The sequence below is a fragment of the Oenanthe melanoleuca genome, chromosome 9, assembly GCF_029582105.1.
Source record: "Oenanthe melanoleuca isolate GR-GAL-2019-014 chromosome 9, OMel1.0, whole genome shotgun sequence".
Taxonomy (NCBI): Eukaryota; Metazoa; Chordata; class Aves; order Passeriformes; family Muscicapidae; genus Oenanthe; species Oenanthe melanoleuca.
In genome coordinates, this window is record NC_079343.1 from 13946358 (window position 1) to 13968357 (window position 22000).

The window sequence follows — 22000 nt, forward strand, 5'->3', positions numbered from 1 at the left end:
CCATGGCAACGCGGTCACGTGCTCGCCCCGTGACCGACCGCCCACGTGCGGGGCCGGTCACGTGCCCGGCCTCACGTGAGGCGGGCGCGATGGCGGACGAGGAGCGCGCCCTGCTCGGCGCTGAGGGCGGCGATGGCGGCGGCGGCTCCCCGGGCCCTCCCCGCGGCCTGGCCGCCGCCTGCGACCCGCGGCGCCTCCCGCACCGGCTGCTGGTGCTGGCGCTGATGTGCTTCCTGGGATTCGGTGCGGGCCGGGCCCGCGGGGCTGCGGGGGGGAGGTGCGGGTGCGGGGGGCGCTGCCGGGCAGAGCGTGAGGCCTCCCCTTCTCCCCGCAGGCAGCTACTTCTGCTACGACAACCCCGCCGCTCTGCAGACCCAGGTTCAGCGGGTGAGTGTGCGAGGCACGAGAGTGACCTTTGCTGTGGGCAGGGACATTCCCTGGGGTGGCAGAGCCTGGCACAGGCTGCCAGAGCAGCTGGAATTGGCCTGGGTCCCTGAAGTGTCCGTTTGGGGTGGGGGAAGGCGTCCCTGGGCTTGGAACGAAACGGGCTTTGAATCCACCCAACCCATCTAGGAATTCTGTGATTTACAGAAAATTGTTTCTACTTGATTCTTCCTGAGTATTTATTCAATGTCTCTGCAATAAGCTCAGGAATATTCATTTCTTATAATTCCCCTGTGTGTGTAGCACATGAAGGTGAACACAGCCCAGTTCTTGGGCTTGGAACAAAAATGGGCTTTAAATCCTTTCCACCCACCCCATCTAGGAACTCTGTGAATTACAAAAAATGCATTTGTTTCTACTCAGTTCTTCCTGAATACTCAGGAATAATCATTTTTTACAATTTCACATGTGCTGTGTAGGACATGAAGGTGAACACAACCCAGTTCTTGGGCTTGGAACAAAAATGAGCTTTAAGTCTTTTCCATCCCAACCCATCTAGGAATTCTGTGAATCACAGAAAATTGTTTCTACCCAGTTCTTCCTGAATACTTATGTCCCTGCAATTAGCTCAGGAATAATCCCTTTTTCCAATTCCCTGTGCTGTGCAGGACATGAAGGTGAACACAGCCCAGTTCATGGCTCTCTATGCCTGGTACTCCTGGCCCAACGTGGTGCTGTGCTTCTTTGGAGGTTTCCTGATAGACAGAGTGTTTGGAATCCGGTGAGTTCCATGTTTGTGTGCAAGGAATGATGAGCTCAACCTGCAGGTGAAGTTTAGACTTTATTATTATAAAGTTTTCAAGGTTGTAATCAGCTTTTTCAGTACTTTTCCTCCATGCAGTTTAGGATTTTTAAAAGCTTCCTTTCCTTTACAATTTAAATGAATTTATTTCAGAAACACCACTTTGCTTTCTATGGGAATTGTTGAGCTGCACAATTTAAAGGAGACCTTTTAATTGCCCATCCCCTCCCCTTGTTTCCCTATAATAATAATATTCCTGTAATAATGAAAACCCCATTCTGCAGGTCTAAAATATTGTTTTGTAGGGGGGAAAAAAATATTTTGGTTATGCATGAAGTGATTTTATTTTCTTTCCAGGTTGGGCACTATCATATTCAGCATCTTTGTGTGTGCTGGGCAGGTGAGTGCAGGGCAGGGAGTGAGGGATGGTCTGGGTCTGCAGTTTGTGTTTCACCTCACACAGCTGAGAAGTGGAACAGGAGAACCCTGGGTTGTATTGGGAAAGGGAACCTTGGAATGTGACTGGAACTGTGGGAAAGATCCACTTTTTTAATGTGTTTGATGTGAAATTGGTTGAGGATGACACAGTCCCAGATGAACAGCAGAAAGAGCAGGAATTGGATGTGAAGTATTTCTGGGGAGGGAAAAGCATTTTTGTTGCTGTTTTTCAGTCAGTTTGCTCTGTTCTGCACCTGAAATCACAATTCTCATTTCCCTTCACTCTGTTGGCAGGTGGTGTTTGCTCTGGGAGCTCTGTTCAACACCTTCTGGCTGATGGAACTGGGCAGGTTCATATTTGGGTGAGTCTGGAAGGGCACATTGTGCTCTTGGAGGTAAGGCCATCTAGAAAACTACAAAAACTAACCCCAGAAAAGTCTCCTAGCAAAGTGCTGCCACTTGGAGCCAAAATTGGTGGATTCTGAGATCTCTGAAGGTGTGGAATGCAAAATCACTTCTCCTTGTGTAACTTGGAAAACAGAAAACAGGATTTTGTAGGTGTTAATGCAAGATCTCCACTTTTCCTTGTGTAGCTTAGAAAACAAAAACCAGGACTTTGCAGGTGTTGCTGAATCAAAAACTGTGGCACCACAAATTCTTCTTCAATCACTGCAGTTCCATTTTTGAATCTTTGCTTTCTATTGCTTTGCATATATAAATATGTATTCAATCTGCCTGTCCACAGCCAGATTTCTCTGAAACTCTGCTCTTGCTCTTTGCCTGCTGCATTTGGGATGTTGTGTTTTACCTGCAGGATTGGTGGTGAGTCCTTGGCTGTGGCCCAGAACACCTATGCAGTGAGCTGGTTCAAGGGCAAGGAGTTAAACCTGGTGTTTGGATTGCAGCTCAGCATGGCCAGAATTGTGAGTTTGCAGCTGGGCATGGACAGAGGAGCTGTGCTCCCCTTTCAGGGCTCCTTTGGGGTGTTTAACACTGCAGCTGTTTCCTGCTGGGGCTGCTCACTGTGGTGGCAGCCCTGGGATTGCAGCCATGGATCCTTCTCAATTAACAGCTGGGAATCCTGCTGGATCAATAGATTTAATATCAATCAAACAGCTGGGAATCCTGCTGGATCAATAGATTTAATATCAGTTAAACAGCTGGGAATCCTGCTGGATCAATAGATTTAATATCAGTTAAACAGCTGGGAATCCTGCTGGATCAATAGATTTAATATCAGTTAAACAGCTGGGAATCCTGCTGGATCAATAGATATAATATCATTAAATGGTTGGGAATCCTGCTGGATCAAATAGATTTAATATCAATCAAACAGCTGGGAATCCTGTTTGATTAAACAGATTCAGTATCAGTTAAACAGCTGGGAATCCTGTTTGATTAAACAGATTCAATATCAATTAAACAGCTGGGAATCCTGCTGGATCAAATAGATTTAATATCAGTTAAACAGCTGGGAATCCTGTTTGATTAAACAGATTCAATATCAATTAAACAGCTGGGAATCCTGCTGGATCAAATAGATTTAATATCAGTTAAACAGATGGGAATCCTGTTTGATTAAATAGGTTCAATATCAATTAAACACTTGAGAATCCTGTTTGATCAAACAGATTAAATTCAGCTCAGTGTATGAGCTCCTGCACTTGGGTTTATTCACTGCTCAGATTTGTATAAAATTCCAATTAGTGATGTTATTTTTTTGATTAATGATTTTCAGTGATTAATTTGTTCCCAAATTTGGATCCTTTTCCCTGCTGGTTTAAGTTCCCTGGGTAACATTTTAATTACAAACACTCCTGCCTGATGTTGCTGGTGAATTCCTGGGGCTGGGAAATGCTGGGTTCTTCACATGGCTCTGTTGTGCCTAGGGGAGCACAGTGAACATGAACATTATGGGATGGATCTACTCCAGAGTTCAGGATCTCCTGGGCTCTGCTGGTCCCAGCACCCTCGGCCTGGCTCTGCTCATAGGTCAGTGATGTTTTGGGTTGGTGTCACCTGTGTGTGTTCATGATTTATTAACCACTTAAGAACATTTATTAGCCACTTTAGACCACTTATTAACCACTTTAGAGCATTTATTCACCATTAAAGAACATTTATTAACCACTTCAGAGCATTTATTAACCACTTTAGAACACTTATTCACTACTTTAGAGCATTTATTCATCATTAAAGAACATTTATTCATCATTAAAGAACATTTATTAGCCACTTTAGAGGGTTTGTGTATCACTTAAAAGCAGCACCAATCTGTTTGAGCCTGGGAGGAGCAATTCCAACACTTTTTGTATCATATTCTCATTTTCTTTCAGCTCACTGCAATTTCTGAAATGCTGTGGCATTTTTGGGGTTGCCCAATTAAAGTTTGTTTTTTGTGGAGATGAAATATTTCACATCCTGTGAGCAAAGGACAGGCTTGAAAATTTTTTCTAAGGAGGGTCAAAGCTTGCCTGTGGTTATGTGATTGTAAAAGTGAAATTTGAACAATTTTGGGGTGTGTTCCCTCAGAGCCATGGCTGTGAGATTTTGGTGTTGGGAATAAATTCAGGTTTGTTTCTGTTCCTGCAAGGTGCAGATGAGGAGCTGGGCTGTGCTGAGGGAGATGTTTTAAATAAAATAAATTCATGTACATGGTTGTGCTGCAAGGCAGGTGAAAAACCAAATTACTGCTGGAGCTTTCAGCTGAACATGTGGTGTTGCCTTCTTCAGGTGGAGTCACTTGTGTGTTCTCACTGAGCTGTGCTTTAATCCTGGCTTACCTGGACAGGAGAGCAGAGAAACTGCTTTGTAAGGAGCAGGGGAAAGCAGGTGAGTGCTGGGCTGGGCTGGGACACACTGCACTGGGCTTTGCCTTGATTCACTAATTCACTAATTCAGTAATTCAGTGCCTGCTGCTCAGCATCTTCACTGCTCCAGGCAGAATTTAGCTCATTTTTACACAGAGATTTACCTTTAATCACAGGCAGATGCACTGTCACCTGCTTTATTTATAACAATAAATAAATAAATAAATAAATAAATAATGTCTGCACCAGTTTGTGCTGTTGCCTCTGGTTCTGTAGTTTCCTGATTTCCTTCAGGAAATTGGCAAATTTAGCAGAACCAGGGAGCTCTTCCCTCTCAGTGTGGGGGGGTTGAGTTTTCCATGTGGGAGAACTCCAACCAATTAAAAACAAACTACTACATTAAAATTAATTTAAAATGTTATTAAATTTAGTTTTATTAAAATTCAACTATCTGAGATGCAGTGGAATCCCAGCCTGGTTTGATCTGTATGATCTGTGAGCAGTGCTTTAGGAGGGATTTGGGATGTTCTCCATGGGAATAAATCCCAGATTTTTATCCTGCCTGATTCCTGTGTCTCACCCCTGCAGGAGAAGTGATCAAGCTGACAGATGTGAAGGATTTCTCCTTGTCCTTGTGGCTCATCTTTGTCATCTGTGTCTGTTACTATGCTGCAGTTTTCCCTTTCATTGGCCTGGGCAAGTAAGTGCCCCTCACTTCTCCAGCAGTTCCCTTGGAATCTGGCCAAGCTTTTCACCAAAAGGTTTAAAATCTTCACATTTATCAACTGAGCCTTGTGGGAATTGCCACTCTGATTTCCTGGTTCAAACTGGGCACAGGTTAAAACACAGGGTTGGATTTGGTGTCCTGGAGGATTCCTTCTGTATTTACAGCCCAGTATCTCATCATTTGGGATAAATGTTGCTTATGGACTTTCCATGTTTTCCCCAAAGTATAGCTTGAATTATTTAAATTAAAACCTGTAGAGTCTGATAACAAGCTCCTAAATTAATTACAAAGGAGAATCTGGGATATTTATGTCAAGGCTCTATTTTTTTTTTTTTTTTTTTTTTTTGGTAAATGAGATTCTCATGTCTCTGTCTAACTTAATTTTGATTTAATGTCTTTCAACTCTACATTTTCCTAAATGTTTTTTTTCCTTCCCTCAGGGTTTTCTTTATTGAAAAATTCAGATTTTCCCCTCAAGAAGCTAGTGCAATTAACAGGTACCTTGTGATTAATTAAATAAGGAACATTGCCAGGTTTTAGGATCTATTTTTGGGCTTTGGGCAGGTGGGAAAAGATTTGGGATCTCCTGTGAGCTGCATGTAAATGAAGAAGTAATTTCACATAACCCAAGGAATAACTGGGAAACATGGATGTGTTTTTTATTGAAAACAGATGTTCACACTGGAAGGAAAAAGCTCTGAAGGGGTTTTATTTTAGTAGTTAGTTTTATTTTAGTATTCAGTTTTATTTTAGTATTTAGTATTTAGCTTTATTTTATTTTAGTGTTTAATGTTTTTTTTTTCTGAGTGATAAAAGCAGTTTATGCACAACACTAAAGGAGCTCAGTTTTGGTAGTTTGAGGATGAATTTGGGATGTGGCCAAAGCCCAGAGCAATAAAACCCCACAAGAAAAAACCTGCTGGGCTCTGTCACTGCTTCAGCCCTTTTGGGAATTCTGAATTATTGGGATTTTCTGGGGATTGTTTTTATTTCCTCTGGCCTCAGAGTTCCCAGAGGACTCTGGGAGTGCTGAATCTTGGATTTCCCTCTGTGCAGCATTGTGTACATCATCTCAGCCCCCATGTCCCCAGTGTTTGGCCTCCTGGTGGATAAAGTTGGCAAGAACATCATCTGGGTGCTGTGTGCTGTGCTCACCACACTGGGATCACACATCCTGCTGGCCTTCACCTTCTGGAACCCCTGGATAGCCATGGTAACATCTGGAACCCCTGGGTAGCCATGGGAGCCAGATATCAAACATCTGGAACCCCTGGGTAGCCATGGGAACCTCTGCTAAATAATCACCTTATCTAATTATAAAAGTACCACTTAGACCTATGAAGAGGAAGGTAAAGAAACCTCATCCCCAAAACCTTAATTTTGATGTTTATATATTTATTTATTATATATTATTTTATTTGTATATTAATATTCTGTCTATATATTATTTTTATTTTTATATATACATAATTTATATATTTATATAATTATATATTTTAATTAACATTACATATATTTTTATTTATTTGTTTTTATATATGTATATATATTTAGTATATTCTAAAACTTGAAATTCTAGCTTTTCCACCATGTGATGACACACTTCTATTCAAACTGCACACTTGTAATTCCAGTTTTATTATTCAGTTTTGGAATCCTTCTCCACATCCTCATGTTAAAAGCAGTGGTTTTTGGGGGTTCAGCACAGAAACTCAGAGTTTCCAGGAATGAATATCTGCACTCCTTTGGGTTGTGGCTGAGGTGGCTGTGCTGTGACCCTGTGTGTGTGTCCCTTGTCCCCAGTGCCTGCTGGGTGTGGCCTATTCCCTGCTGGCCTGTGCCCTGTGGCCCATGGTGGCCTTTGTTGTCCCTGAGCACCAGCTGGGAACTGCCTATGGCTTGTGAGTGTGGCTGGGCTGGGGGTCCTGGGGAGCAGAGGGGGGGGACAGCACCAGGGGTGGCTGCACAGGGACAGGGGCAGAGGTGGGGGGTACTGGGGTGTTGGGGTAACGGGATATTGGGGTGTTGGGGTATTTGGGTATTGGGATGTTGGGGTACTGGGGTATTGGGATATTGGGGTGTTGGGATGTTGGGGTATTTGGATGTTGGGATATTGGGATGTTGGGGTATTGGGATGAAATTCCTGGCTGGGATGGGATTCCAATGAAGTGAGCCTCAAAGAGCAGCAGTGGATGGGATGTTGAGGTATTGGATATTGAGGTGTTGGGATATTGGGTTGTTGGAGTATTGTGATATTGGGATGTTGGGGTACTGGGGTATTGGGATATTGGGATGAAATTCCTGGCTGGGATGGGGTTCCAATGAAGTAACCTCAAAGAGCAGGAGTGGATGGGATATTGGGGTGTTGGGATGTTGGGGTATTTGGATATTGGGATGTTGGGGTATTTGGATGTTGGGATGTTGGGGTATTTGGATGTTGGGATGTTGGGGTATTGGGATGTTGGGATGTTGGGGTATTTGGATGTTGGGATGTTGGGGTATTTGGATGTTGGGGTATTTGGATGTTGGGGTATTTGGATGTTGGGGTATTTGGATGTTGGGATGTTGGGGTATTTGGATGTTGGGATGTTGGGGTATTGGGATGTTGGGGTATTTGGATGTTGGGATGTTGGGGTATTGGGAGGAATTCCTGGCTGGGATGGGATTCCAATGAAGTGAGCCTCAAGGAGCAGGAGTGGATGGGATTTTGGGCTGTTGGGGTGTTGGATTGTTGGAGTATTGGGATATTGGGATGGAATTCCTGGCTGGGATGGGATTCCAATGGAAGGAGCCCCCAAGAGCTGCAGAGGGCCCTTGGCCAAGGAGCAAGGGGCAGTGGTTTAAAGTAAAGCAGGAGAGGTTTGGCTGGGACATTGGGAAGGAGTTCCTCCCTGGGGGGCTGGGATGGAATTCCCAGAGCAGCTGTGGATCCCTGGATCCCTGGCAGTGCCTAAGGCCAGGCTGGAGCAGCTGACACAGTGGGGGAGCTCTAAGGTCCTTTCCACCCTCATTCCCTGGTTGCTGGCACCCCTGAGGCACTGGGCAGATCCAGCCCATTCCTGGCCAGCTCCTCCAGGTCTGGGGCAGGAATTCCTGCCTGCTTTGGGGTCTGGGTTTGGGACTGAGGCTTGGGGGAGGCACAGGGGGGCAAGGTGCATCTCCCATGGCTCAAGTGCCACTGAGGAGTTTTTTTTGGGAGGAAATCAAAATGCATTGTGCTGAGCAAAGAGCTGAGTGCTGTTGCTGCTGTCCCAGCATGCAGTCCATCCAGAACCTGGGCCTGGCAGTGATTGCCATAGCAGCTGGCATGATCCTGGACACCAGGGGCTACCTGTTCCTCGAGGTCTTCTTCAGTGCCTGTGTCTGCTGTGAGTGTGGGACACTGGGGGTGCCTTCAGCAAACTTCAGGGGGGTTTGGCCTCATGTTTCCTGGGAAACAGAAATCATTCCTCTTCTAGAGGTGTCAGTGGTGGGGTGAGCTCACAGCCTTGAAGTGTGAAGAGTTTCAGTTTAAAAATGCAGTGAAAGTAGACAGATAATGCTTTTCAAGTGTAAATTACAAGTTTAAAATGAAAATCCTTTCTGAATTCCCATGTGCTGTGAGCACAGGGAGGTTCACAAAAGCAGAAAACTGCTCTGAGTCACAACTACCACAAAAATCTTGGCTTTGAGTTAAACCTGTTCATTTATTTCTAAATGTACAAGTGTCCCTTTCCTTTTGCAGTGTCACTCATAGCTGTGGTCATGCTGTACTTTGTGAATCACCTCTCAGGTGAGTCTCTGCAGCTTCTCTGTACCTCAGTTTCTCCTTGTGTAAAATCATTCTCATTTCTCAGTGCTCTGAGAGCTCCTGTGGGGGGTTCTGATCCCAAAGGCACAAAAATCCCAGTTTAAAGATCTCCCATTGCTGCTTTACAGGTGGTGACCTCAACTGGTCTGCAAAGAAAAGGGCAAAACTGCAAAAAGCAGCTGCTTCAGAGTAAGTACAGAGCAGGGAATGTCAGCCCTGGGAAATGTCCTGCAGGGATTCAGGAGATCATTTCCCAGTCTGCTTTCTATTGGATTTATTTTCTTCCCAGTCCGTTTGAGGATTTCACATCCCTGCCTCCAGTGAATCAATATTTGAGGCAGCATTAGCCAGGTGTCCTTTCCTGGCTCTTCCCTCTCTGTTTGCCTTCATTTCAGTGGCCTCACAGCTGAAATGGGGTAGAAAATCACAATTTGGGGTCAGATCTGTCACAAATGCTCCTGGTGACAGCCAGAAGTTTTGATTTTTAATAAGAAAATGGGGCAGGATTTCTAAAAAAAATGAGATTCACTTCCTTAAAAAGGAAAGGAGCACTTGAGGTGGCAGGAGTGGTTGGAATAAGGAAATTTTGGCTGTTCATGGAATAATTTGGGTTGGGAGAGACTTTAAAGTTCATCAGGTTGGTTCATCCAATTAAAATCTGGTTAGTTATTAATTTAACATTTTTCTGTGGAAAAAATAAATCCAAGTGTGGCAAATCACAGCTTTCCAAACCACACAGCAGAATTCCAGCTGCTGCTGTGTGAAGAACAGGGAATTTTCCCTTTGGAATGTTCTGACCTAACTCAGCTCAGCAGCTCCCTCACATCTGGGAGGGATTGAATTTTCCTTTAATTGTGTTGGAATTCTTGATTTTTGAATAGGTAATTACATCTCACCTGTACATCATGCACCTTATATATAGAATTTATAGAATTCTATAAATTTGTAGAATTATATATTGTATAATATGTTTGATGCAGGGAAATCACTTCTAATAAGATATTTCTTACAAATGGATTTATTTTCCTGTAAAACTGAACTGTCTCCATATGGTGCCTACTTAAATTAAAATCCCAAGGCACCTGTGAGCAGAATATCCAGTGACTTGTGGGGTTTAATATGATTTTTTTGTTTTTTGTTATTTCCATACATTAATCTTCAGGAAAACTCAAGGAAATCAAAACCTGACTTAATTGTGATGAGTCTCCTTGAGCCAAAAGGATTTTTAATCATTTTTTTTTAATACAAACACCCCAAACCTCAGAATTCTGTGTCCAGACAGAGCTGCTTCTCTTCCAATTCCTGTGGGGTTTGGGATATCCCAGTCCCATTTTTGTCACTCCTGTGGAACAATTCAGGAATTCCATGGATTCTGTGGGGTTTGGGATGCCCAGTCCCATATTTGTCACCCCTGTGTAACAATTCCAGGGTTCCTCTGGGGTTTGGGATATCCCAGCCCTGTGTTTGTCACTCCTGTGTAACAATTCAGGAATTCCATGGATTCTGTGGGGTTTGGGATGTCCCAGTCCCATTTTTGTCACCCCTGTGTAACAATTCCAGGGTTCCTGTGGGGTTTGGGATGTCCCAGCCCAGTGTTTGCAGTAATTCTTGTCCCCTGTTTCTTTCAGAAAGGAAAGTTGAGTAGCAAAGCCCATCCTGAGGTGGGACCTTCAGCACCTCCCAGCAGCTCCAAGGAGAGTTTGGCTTTCTCTGCCATTCCCTGCAAGATCCATTCCCTGGGCTCAGCTCCTGCTTTGTTTTACCATCACCAAAATTCCATTTTTTTGCTGGGGTGAGGGCCCTGCCTGAGCTCTGCCCACAGAGCCCTGGACTAAAGCCTGACTCAGACCTGCTCACAGGGTGGAACTTTCTGATCCAAAATCATTTTTCTGTTCTCACCCAGAGCTCACTGCTGCTGCTTCTGTCACTGTCTTCATGCAAAAAAAAAACCACTTTTTAAATGTATTTCCAGCTTTGGGTTTGTTTCCTTTCAACACAATGGAAAAAGAGCCAGAGGTGCTCAAATGGACTTTTTTTTTTTTTTTGTAGGAGATTTCTGAATTCTGAGACTGCTGAGCAGTCTTTTATTGCCTTCTCCATTCTCTTTGTATTGTGATGGTTATTTTAAGGGATGAAATTTGTTTAATAGATATCAAAGCTGTTACAGGAGCTCCCTGAGCACGTTGTAATCTGCACAACCAAAAGGTTTCTCTTTCTGAAATCTTGGAATGAAATAAAAGGAACCTGCAGAAATCAGCCTCTCTCTTTCTTTACACTCAATTATTGATCCCTGCACAGCTCAGGGTCACTCACCTGATACCCCACAGCATTTCCTGGCTATTAAAACAATATTAAAATACTAAATAATATTCAAAAGCAATAATCCCCTGCTTGGCAGGTTTCCCTCAGGGCAAACAGCTTTTGCCACTTTTCTTTTGCAGAGCAGAAGAGCAGGAGAGGCTCAGAAGGCAGAATGAAGATGATTTGGCAAAATTGCTGCCAAAAGCTGATGCCTTTAGTTTAAGGAATAAATACCTGTCCAAACTTGGAGCTCAGGTATCACTCACAGGGGTTCTTAGTTAAAAACCAGAATAATGAGGGGTTTGTTTAAATAATTTGGCTGTTTTTAACAGCTCCACCTCTGAGTGAAACTCCTGGGATTTGTTCTCAGAGAGAAATCTCTCATTAATTAAAAATCTAATGAAGGAAAAGAACCAAAGGCTGGCCCAGCTCAGAAGTTGAGGAATGTCTTAATTTTATTTTTTTTGCAGCTCCCAGCTCATTACTGCTCCTGTTTCTCAACCCTGGCTCACAGAAGTGTGTTGAAATAGCAGCTTGGCCCTGTGGAAAAGCAGGAATACTCTGAATTTCAGCATAGCAGATGCTGCATGCTTAGCTGCAAGCCTAGATCCTAGATTTAAATATTGCCTGAAACTCCTCCCTGGGCAGCTCAGAGATGCTGGTGGGGAATTCTGGTCTGGTGGAACCTCTGAGTGCTGCTCCTGCCTCCTCTCTGAGTCAGGGCCAGGATCTGATCCGGGAAAATCCAACAGAGAAATTGCTGGGATGAGCCTGGATGGAGGTGAAGCTCTTCCAGCCTCTCCTCTTGGACACTTTTCTGGGAGAAAAAGGTGAGGAAAAGCTCCCAAGTGAATATTTCAGAGGGATCTCCAATTTCAGAACACAAAAAGTGCTCAGCTGGGATTTATCCCACTCAGGAACAGCAATAACCTCTCCAAGCCTGAATAATGTGAAAACTGATTTATTTTTTAACACTTAGTGACTAAAAACTGTAAAAAGAGTTAAAGCAAGAACTGAATTTTGCTTCCAGAGGGAAATCCTTGAATTCCATGGTGGAACTCATCATTTTCTCATTGTTTCAGTTCCCAGAGCTCCTGCAGAGGGCATTTTGCTTTGGTTTAATTACTCCTCGAGGTAATTGGATAAATCATCCCTGCACTGAGCTTTAAATGAGGTTTTGGAGCCCCAGGAGCTGGGGAAGGTTCCTGGGATGGCTCCAGGGAATCCTCAAAAAGCTCAGGAGCCTCTGAAGTGTTTGGCTGCAGAGAGGGGAATCTGTTAAATCAAATATTACATTTGATGTAGAATATTCCTAATTTAATGTTTTTAATTCAAGCAGAACTCACAAAGTTGGTTTGAAAAAGAGACTTTGCAGTGGAGATTTCTTTGATTCCTGGAAAACTCTGACCTTCCTGAAGGACCTTTGGGGTGAGAGTTGTGGGTTCTGAAGGACAAGGTGGGAAAGCCAAGCAGCACTTTGGGAGCTCTGCTGGTTTTTGTTGCTCCTTTCTGGGCTCAGAACCAGCACTGGGGCTTTCCTTGTAGAATTGTGAATTTGGGGTGTTTTTAAATAAAACCTTCTGTTGGACACTGGCACCTGTGGTTTTTGAGGGTTCTGGGGTTGCCTGTGGGGGTTGTTGGGGTGTTTTTTATTCCCTGAGAAGGGTGGAGAATTTGGGGGAAGTTTCTCTTTGAGGATCCAAAGACAAAGCTGCCCCCACTGCTGGGTTGATGATTTTTTTCCTTGGGGAGGGAGATAATTAAATTAAATTTTGCTCTTCACCTTCTGCTTCCCTTGAACTCTGACACATTTTGGTTGAGAAGCTCCTGTGCTGTTCCCCCATTTCTTGTGTGAAAAACATGAAACCAACCCTGCAGTTCCTCTTTCCCTGAGCTGGAGTTTCAGTTCTGAATTCTCTGCACCCTGCAGGATCCTGCTGCAGTCACTGGGTGATGGATTTACTGAAAATCTCTCCAAATCAGGAATTTACTGGGCCCAGTTCCTCAGAATCTGCTTTGTGCCACTGCCTGAGGATGTTGGTCATCACAAAATGAGAGAGCTCAAGTCCTGTAGGATTTCTCCCATGAAATTCTGAATTGTCAACTCAGGGTTTGTATGTCTAAGGGAAAGCTGAGGGTTTTTGACAATTTTTAGAGTTTGAAAATGTTGATTTTATTACAGTAAAGCTTCAGGTTCTTAAAACTATTTCCAACAAACTGCAACTTGTTTAATAGTTATGTGAACCAGAAACTACTCAGTTTGTCATTAATTCCTCAAACCTAACACAGACTAGGAGGAGGGGCAGGGGATGAAAAGGAGCAGGGGGAGGGGATTTTCCCCCCAGAAATCCTCCCTTTCCCAGGGATCTCTCACTAGAGGTCAGCACTGCCACGCTGCTGCCTCGGGAATGTTGGAAAATGGGGATAAAATCCTGCCAGGCTGCAGCTGGGCTCGGTTTGGTGCCTGACTGACACCCTGGGGTGGTGGAGGAGTCCTGCCCACGGCTGGGGGATTTCGTAAGGTGCTTTGGCTCCATGGAACAGAGTCCAACCTTTGGGAAAAGCACCTCAGTCCCTCACTTCTCCTCAACTGGATTTATGTCCAAGGTGGGTAAAGTCTCAGTTTGGTTTTAGCAGGGGAAGTTCAGGTGGAATCAGGAGGAATTTCCTCATGGAAAGGATGGGAGGGGCTGGAATTCCTGGGTGTGTCCCCAGGGCTCTGGGGTTCTGTGGTTATTCCAGAGTTCCTGAGGGGCCCTGGGCAGGTTTTGGTGGGTGAGCTTTGTCTGATGGATCTGGACCTGACCTTTGGAAGAAAACTTCCTCATCCCTTTGGGATTTGGGGCTGGAATCTCTCTGTCCTTCAAGACTGAGGTGGGGCCTCCCAGGAAACAGAAATAAAAAATTCCTGCTGTGATTCCCCTGCCCAAGCTGCTCTTCCTGGGATTTTGATTTTGCAGCTGTGGATCTCTAAAGGAGGGGCTGCTCCTCAAATGATCCCAATCAAGGTCAGCCCTTAATTAATGAGGTGTTGAGGTGCTCCCAGAGCTGGGAATGGCAGGGATGGAGCCCTGGTGGAGCTGGCACATCCCAAATTCCTGCTGGCAGCTGAATGGGGAGGGAACATCAAATAATCGGTTTAGGGCTGGGGCAAACCCAGAGGGACATCTCAGGTGTCTCCTGAATCCTGATGGAAATTTCCTTCAGCTGCAGACTTCAGGACTTTGTAAAGATCTGACTTTCTTCCCAGAACATCTGCAGGTGAGCATTACATGGATTTCTAACATGATTTGCTATTTTTAGATATTCCTTTGGGGTTTATTTCATAGTGCAGCAGTAGGAACCAGTCAGCTTTGATTTGCTGGACCAGAGGAGGTTTTTGGGGTGTCTCTCATTGCCCATCCTGCACTCCAGAGCCCCATTCATGAAGATGAAATCCAGAGCAAACCTTGATTTTCCACTCCAGCAGAAAATGCATTGCTTAGAAGAGCTCCTAAAGCAAATTCCCCAGGACCTGAGATCAAACAAATCCCTCCAAGCAGTTTGTGGTGAGACTGGAGGTGAGATCCCAGCTGATGGAGACACAGCTGGAGGGGAAATGTGCCATTCCACATCCACATTCCCAACATCTGCATGGGTGGTTTCCCTGCCAGGACCGACATGAGCACATCAGGGATTGGCCATCATGTCAATATTATTTTAGAGCTGACTCAGGAAGAATCTCTCACTGCTGGAATTTGGGATTCCAGGCTTTGTTCTGCAGGGGAAGCAAACCCCTTTCCTTTGGTAAAGGCTCTTTAAATGAGGGCTGAGGGCAGAGTGAGCTGGCTCAGGGCATTCCCTGCCTGGAATTGTTCCTGGGATGTTCAGGGCAGTAGAGGCAGAGCAGGGAGCACCTCCTGTGTTTGCAGCCCTTGGGTTGGAGCAGGGGCAGGGCTGGATGGGATTTTGGGCAGGATCTTCCCTGGGAGGGGCTGGGATAATTTCCCAGGGTGTCCTGGATCCCAAGGCCAGGCTGGACACTGGGAGGGGTCCCTGCCATGCAGGGGTGGGGCTGGATGAGCTCTGAGCCCCCCCCAACCCACACCCATCATTTCTGTGCCATTTCTGCTCCCACTGATCTTTTAAAAGTGTCACATGAAGAGCACAACACACAGACTCCAATTTTTCCCCTTTGCACGGATATTTTTTTTTCCCTTCTCCTTTCCTGCTGCATTTCCTGCTCTCCCTTTGGCCAGGGTTTGCTCATGAGTTTAACCCAATTACTGCCCTCAAGCAGAGGCTGATTGCCCTGCACATCCTCCTGCCATCCATCACTGCAGCCTTGCTGACACAGTTTGCAATTGGCCTCCCAGTGAACCACAAGGATTCATTCCAGCCAGGAATGTTTCACATCCTCAGAGTGGCTTTTCTGGGGGTTAATCTGCATTTTTCTGTCTTTAGTAGAAAACACAGTTTGGATTCAATGCAGCAGCTCCAGAATTGCTGCTGTGACCCTGTCTGAGCTTTTTCTGGACACCTCAGAGAAATTCCCTCTGAGGAGCTGCGGGAATCAGGAGCTCAAATGCATTCCTGGAGCTGCAGGGCTGGAAGGCAGGAACCTGGGGGGAACAAAGCTGGTTTTTCAGGGAAGCAGAGCTCCCCAAGCTGAGCTTTAACCCAGATCCCAGATGGATGGATGGATGGATGGATGGATGGATGGATGGATGGATGGATGGATGGATGGATGGAGCCTGGTCCTGGCCAAGCCTTGGGCTCAGGCACCTCCCAGGATCCCAGGGCTTGCAAGAGTTTTATAGAATCATGGAATGGCAGAGTTGTTAAAGCTGGAAAAGTTCTCTGAAATCATCAAGTCCAACTTTCAACTCAGCAGCTCCATCCTCCCATAAACCTCAGGTGTCACTTCCTCGTGTTTTGAACGATTCCAGGGATGGGGACTCCACGAAAATTTCCATTTGCTCAGAATTCTCTGGAATTCCTGTGGATGTTGGTGTAAAAACACAACATAAAAATCTGATTTCAGCCCTTCCTGGTAGGGAAATGTTCCTTGCTCCCTTTTCCAGACTCCCCAGGGAATGGGCTCAGTCCTAAGGCTCCCAGAGCTCCAGGAATATTTGCAGCTTTCCTTTTCCTTTTTTCCAGGAATATTATTTGTGCTTTCAGGCACAGGGTGGCAATGCTGGGATGTCCTGTGCAGAGCCTGGAGCTGGATTTTGATCCCTGGGGGTCCCTTCCAGCTCAGGATATTCCAGGATTCTTTTGTCTTTTCAGGGAAACAGAAGTGAAGACAAAAAGCATTTTTCCCCTACAGATCTTTCTATTTAGTGAATTCTTGGACAATAATATTTGGTTTAGGTTTCCTTGTGTGCAGCAGGAACCCAGAAAATCTGATTAAAAACTGGGACCAGCAGATTTCCATGTCCTGGCTGCTGCCACTGCAGGAATGTGAGGAGGAAACTGGGACAGGCTTTAAATTCTTCACCTTGGGCTGGGATAATGACCCAGGATAATCTTTCCCAGGAGAACTTGCCCAGAGGGATCTGCAGATCCCAGCTCTGGGAGGAAAATCACAATTCCTGTTTCTCCCTGAGCAGCTCCTGGGACTGGGGATGAATTAATGGCAGCTTGGCATCCTTAGGGATTAATGAGCTCCCTCTGATGGATTTTTCCTGGCTCTGTCACCATTCCCCATTTCCCAGCTGCAGCCCTGTGGGATCTCCCATCGTGTCCAGGGGTGAGTTCTGCAGTGTCACAGTGTCCCCACTCCCTGCCCATCACAAACCTCCAAAATAAAATCCAGGTCCCAGGGAACTGTGCTGTGGGGTGTTAAAGTCAGAATTTATTTGTGAGAGTGGCTGTGGGGGGCGAATTGGAGCAGGTTTGGTGCTCAGGCTGCAGAAAGGAGCAATAAAACATCAGAGATTGATGGTGATGAGCAGATGAAATGAGGACCCAGGTTACAAACTGAGTGTGAAAAACAACCTGGGGTCAGGATATTGGGGATTGGGATATTGGGGATTGGGATATTGGGGATTGGGATATTGGGGATTGGGATATTGGGCTGGGCCATTGCCAGGGGAAAAGCTGGAAGGGAAATTGGGATTTCCTGGGGGAGTGGGAGGTTCCATCCTGTGCTGGAATTTTGGCTTCTCCAGGTTTTTGATAATTCCTGCAGCGAGTGCAGGTGTTTGTGGGATGTCTCTGGAGTGCTGGATCAGCTGCTTGTCCATGGAAATGAAATTATTTCCATTCCCAGGGTCATGGAGGGACCTCAGAGCTTGGAAAGGCTCCTGGAGCCCTGGGGAAGTGCTTGGATTAAATTCTGTGCTTGTTTTTTCCTGCCCCTGGTGATCCCAGCATTTCCTCCTCTGCTGATGCAAGGAGGGGAAATGGAGAGTTGGTAAATGTGGAATATCCTGATTTATTAAAACCCAAACCCACAAGGTTCAGGTAACAGAGATGTGATGGAAGCAGCACTGAGAGAATTTTGTTGGATTTTTCCTGAGCTCCAGAGCTGAGAACTCCCAGGGAAAAGCTGGAATTTAGGGGAGACTCGAGTTTATCTCCTGATTGCTGGGGGAGATTTTCACTGGGGTAAAATCAACTCTGAATTCATCTCAGTGCACAAAACCCCCCATTGTCCCCCTGGGCCATCCTTTTTTATTTTTTATCCTCTTTGATTTTTTTCCTCTATTAAAAAGTTGCTTTTTTTTGTTTTTTTTTTTTCCCCTCCTGGGAGATGCAGATGAAATCTTTCAGTCCAGGAGAATTTGGGGAGGGAGGATCTGGGGGTTCAGCAGCCCTGGGGTGACCAGGGGCCCTTCAAAGGGGACAAAATGGGATTGAAAGGGATATTTTAAAAAATTTATTTATTTTATATTAAATAAAATGTATTTTATTTATTTTATATTATTTAAAGTGATATAAATTAAGGTGGTGATATTTAATATTTAATTTTAAAATGGTTTTTTTAGGTGATTTCTTTAAGGTGATTTTTTTGAGATTACATTATTTAAGGTGATTTTTTGGAAGTGATGTTATTTCAGCTGATTATTTTGAGGTGATATTATTTCAGGTGATGTTTTTTAGAGGGAATGTCTTTTGAGGTTACATTATTTAAGGTGATTTTTTAAAGTGATATTATTTAAGGTGGTATTTTTTAATGGGATTTTTTTTTTTGAGGTTGTTACATGCATGATTAATTTCTAATTAAATTGTAGCAATATTAGCAAAATTGTTGCTTTATAATTAACAGAAAAATTGCATTTAATTGTTATAAAGCAAAAAGGATAAAGGAAATGGTTCTACAAAGCACCCTAAATTATTGCTAAATTTTGTGTTCACTTAAATCCATGTAACTAATATATTTTGATTGCATTCATTTATATACAATTACTGTCATTAACAAATTGCTGGAACAATTTATTGGAATTCCAATAATGGGAACAATCCAAATCCATGTCCATTTATAACAAGGTGGTGGTTTTGAGGTGATTTTTTTGGTGGTGATTTTTTTGAAGTGATTTTTTTTTTTTGAGGTGATATTTTTGAAGTCATATTTTTTTGAGGTGATTTTTGAGGTGAGTTTTTTAAGTGATATTTTTGAGGTGATATTTTGAGGTGATTTTTTTTTAGTTAGTATTTTTTGAGGTGATATATTTTTTTGAAGTGATTTTTTTGAAGTGATTTTTTTTTTTAAGTGATTTTTTTAAGTTATTTTTTTTAAGTGATTTTTTTAAGTTATTTTTTTAAGTGATTTTTTTAAGTGATTTATTTTTAAGTGATTTTTTTAAGTGTTTTTTTTTTAATTGATTTTTTTAAGTGATTTTTTTTTTTTAAGTGATTTTTTTTTTAAGTGATTATTTTTTGTGGTGATTTTTTGAAGTGATATTTTTTGAGGTGGTTTGTTGAAGTGATATTTTTTTAGGTGATTTTTTTGAAGTGATCTTATTTAAGGAGATGTTATTTCAAGGGGGGCAGGAATTCAGTGGCTGTAAATCCTGGAATTGTCCAGGATGGGGTTTGGAGCAGTTGGGATGTGGAAATTCCCTGCACAGGGGATGGAATGGGATGGGCTCCAAAATCCCAAATCATTCCATGGTTCTGTGATTCATCTCTGCAGAAAAATAATAATTAAAAAAATGGAATTGGTGTTTCCTGGAGCTTCCTGGGACACTGGAACAGCAGCAGCCCCTGCTCACATCTGAGGGAAGCAGAGCTCTGGAATCATCCCCATAAATTACAATAATTGTGCCTGGCAGCATGAGGGAATTTAAAATGGATTCATCTAACAAGCCTTAAAGAGGAATAAATAATAAATAATAAATAATAAACATCCCCTGGCAGGGGATGCTGCTCCCTTCATCCTGCCCGGATATTAATTAATTAATTACTGCTGAGAGACACTGCAGAGATCAGGCTGGGATCTGGAATTTATTTTTTTTACTGGATATGAATATTTTTTACAATGCATGTGGATTTTTTCACTGGATGTGGATTTTTTTTTTTTTACTGGATGTGGATTTTTAACTGTACATGGATTTTTTTAGGATTTCCTGGGGCCGGCTCTGCCCCAGGGGGGTTGGATGTGCCCTGATCCACCCTGTGCCAGGAATTCCAGATTGATCCAGGGAAATTCCCAGTTTTCCAGCTGGGATGATTTGGGGAATTTGCAGAATGGACAGTTCCCATTCCCAATATTCCAGCAGGGATAATTTGGGGAATTTGCAGAATGGACAGTTCCCATTCCCAATATTCCAGCTGGGATAATTTGGGGAATTTGCAGATTGTCCCTTCCCATTCCCAGTTTTCCAGCTGGGATAATTTGGGGAATTTGCAGAATGGACAGTTCCCATTCCCAATATTCCAGCTGGGATGATTTGGGGAATTTGCAGAATGGACTGTTCCCATTCCCAGTTTTCCAGCTGGGATAATTTGGGGAATTTGCAGCCCTGTCCATGGCATGTTTGACCCCTTGCTTTGTTCCTTGGCTTGGCATTCCCTGCCCCTGGAATTTTTCCAGCCGTGTTTGGAGCTTTGGTTCCTGGCAGGAATCTCCATCTCAGCTGTGCCTGAGGATTTGATCCTGCTGGAAATATCAGGGATTTATTAATTTATTTATTTATTTATTTTCTTATTTACTTATTTATTTACTTACTTATTTACTTATTTATTTAGTTTATTTATTTTTGCCCTTATTTCTGCTTGACCCTTTGGTTTTGGGGCTGCAGCTTCTCCTGGGGTGTGGGTGCAGCTGGAGGAGCCTGGGATGCTCTGGGAATTATTTGGGAATTATTTGGGAATTATTTGGGAATCATTTGGGAATTATTAACCCTGGTTTGGGATTTTCCAGGGGAAATGGAGGAGCTGAAGGGTGAAATGATTCCTGGATTTTGGGAAGGAATTCCTGGAATTCCCAGAGCAGCTGTGGCACCCCTGGATCCCGGGAATGTCCCTGCCCAGGTCCCTCCCAGTCCAAACCAGTTTGGGATACTGGGATGCTCTGGGCTGGGCTCTCTGCTCTTCTGTGCCTCTCCCACGACTTGATCTCGGTCATTAATTCATTAATTAGCACTAATTACCCTGCCTAGGGGGGTGTGTTTGCAGCTCCTTTCCTTCAAACCCAAATCTGTAAAATTATAAATATAAATTATAAATTAAAATATCAGCGTTGAAACCGTGGAGATTTTCACCAAATGTATTTTTTTAAACCAAAGTATGGCAGTGACATTAATAAACCATTCTAATAATTAGTATAAAATTCTAATAATTACTATACCATTCTAATAATGAATAAACAATTCTAATAATTAATATACAGTTCTAATAATGAGTACACCATAATAATTATTATACAATTCTAATAATGAATGCATCATTCTAATAATGAATACACCATTCTAATAATTAATAAATAATTCTAATCGTTAATATACAATTCTAATAATGAATACACCATTCTAATAATGAATAAATAATTCTAATAATTAGTATAAAATTCTAATAATTAGTATACCATTCTAATAATTAATATACCATTCTAATAATGAATACACCGTTCTAATAATGAATACATAATTCTAATAATTAATAAATAATTCTAATCGTTAATATAGAATTCTAATAATACATCATTCTAATAATTAATATACAGTTCTAATAATGAATACACCATAATAATAATTATTATACATTTCTAATAATTAATACATCATTATAATAATTAATGTACAATTCTAATAATGAATATGCAATTCAAATAATTAATAAATAATTCTAATAATTAAGTTACCATTCTAATAATGAATACACCATTCTAATAATTATTATACCATTCTAATAATGAATTTACCATTCTAATAATGACTATCCAATTCTAACAGCAGTTTGATCCTTTCAGATAAAGAAGGAAAAGCAGAAGGGAAATGTTCTCCCAGCTGAGTTTAAGGTTTCAAGGGATTCTTTTGTTCGTGTTCAGAGGTTAATATTAATGTGAATAAAATCAACAAATCAAATCAATCATTTACAAATGTTAGTTGTATAAAATTAAGGCATTTAATAAAATTAAAAATACTGATAAAAATGATATTGTTTAGGAATTGTTCCAGTCTTGCCCACTGAGAGCTGCTCTGGAGTTTCACCCCTGTGTCCGTGAGAAAGAAAATAAAGCAAAGTTTTATTGTGGAAATAAAATTTCCTTTGCTGGAACTCGGGCTCTGTGTGTTCTTATCCTCTAAAACAAAAAAACC

The 22000-nt window shown here is 42.9% G+C and overlaps 1 protein-coding gene and 1 long non-coding RNA gene across 4 annotated transcripts; both read left to right on the forward strand.

The window, feature by feature from the left end:
• Positions 1 to 44: 44 nt before the first annotated feature.
• MFSD1 (major facilitator superfamily domain containing 1) lies at positions 45 to 12848 on the forward strand. Of its 3 annotated transcripts, XM_056498438.1 has the most exons (17): positions 55 to 243; positions 335 to 387; positions 1053 to 1165; positions 1544 to 1586; positions 1919 to 1986; positions 2439 to 2547; positions 3514 to 3616; positions 4358 to 4456; positions 5023 to 5134; positions 5602 to 5658; positions 6218 to 6374; positions 6965 to 7062; positions 8417 to 8529; positions 8886 to 8933; positions 9080 to 9140; positions 11393 to 11507; positions 11723 to 12848. In XM_056498438.1, exons 1-17 carry the CDS (start codon positions 90 to 92, stop codon positions 11780 to 11782), a joined length of 1563 nt encoding a protein of 520 aa, XP_056354413.1. In that variant the 5' UTR covers positions 55 to 89; the 3' UTR covers positions 11783 to 12848. The 3 variants fall into 3 exon arrangements, with proteins under 3 accessions (XP_056354414.1, XP_056354413.1, XP_056354415.1); XM_056498439.1 differs by lacking the exons at positions 11393 to 11507; positions 11723 to 12848 and adding an exon at positions 10580 to 11207 and having other exon boundaries at positions 45 to 243; XM_056498440.1 differs by lacking the exons at positions 11393 to 11507; positions 11723 to 12848 and having other exon boundaries at positions 57 to 243; positions 9080 to 9144.
• Positions 12849 to 13618: 770 nt separating this feature from the next.
• On the forward strand, positions 13619 to 21959 carry LOC130256850 (uncharacterized). The gene is made up of 4 exons (XR_008841195.1): positions 13619 to 13859; positions 14460 to 14513; positions 20605 to 20803; positions 21848 to 21959. It is a non-coding gene; the product is annotated as an uncharacterized LOC130256850 (long non-coding RNA).
• The last annotated feature ends 41 nt before the right edge of the window (positions 21960 to 22000 follow it).

Coding starts and splice junctions, on each gene's coding strand:
- MFSD1 (XM_056498438.1), top strand. CDS start 90: ATGGCGGACGAGGAGCGCGCCCTGCTCGGCGCTGAGGGCGGCGATGGC. Junction 3,617..4,357: donor CGGCCTGGCTCTGCTCATAG/GTCAGTGATGTT, acceptor TGCCTTCTTCAG/GTGGAGTCACTTGTGTGTTC. Junction 5,135..5,601: donor CCTTTCATTGGCCTGGGCAA/GTAAGTGCCCCT, acceptor TCCTTCCCTCAG/GGTTTTCTTTATTGAAAAAT.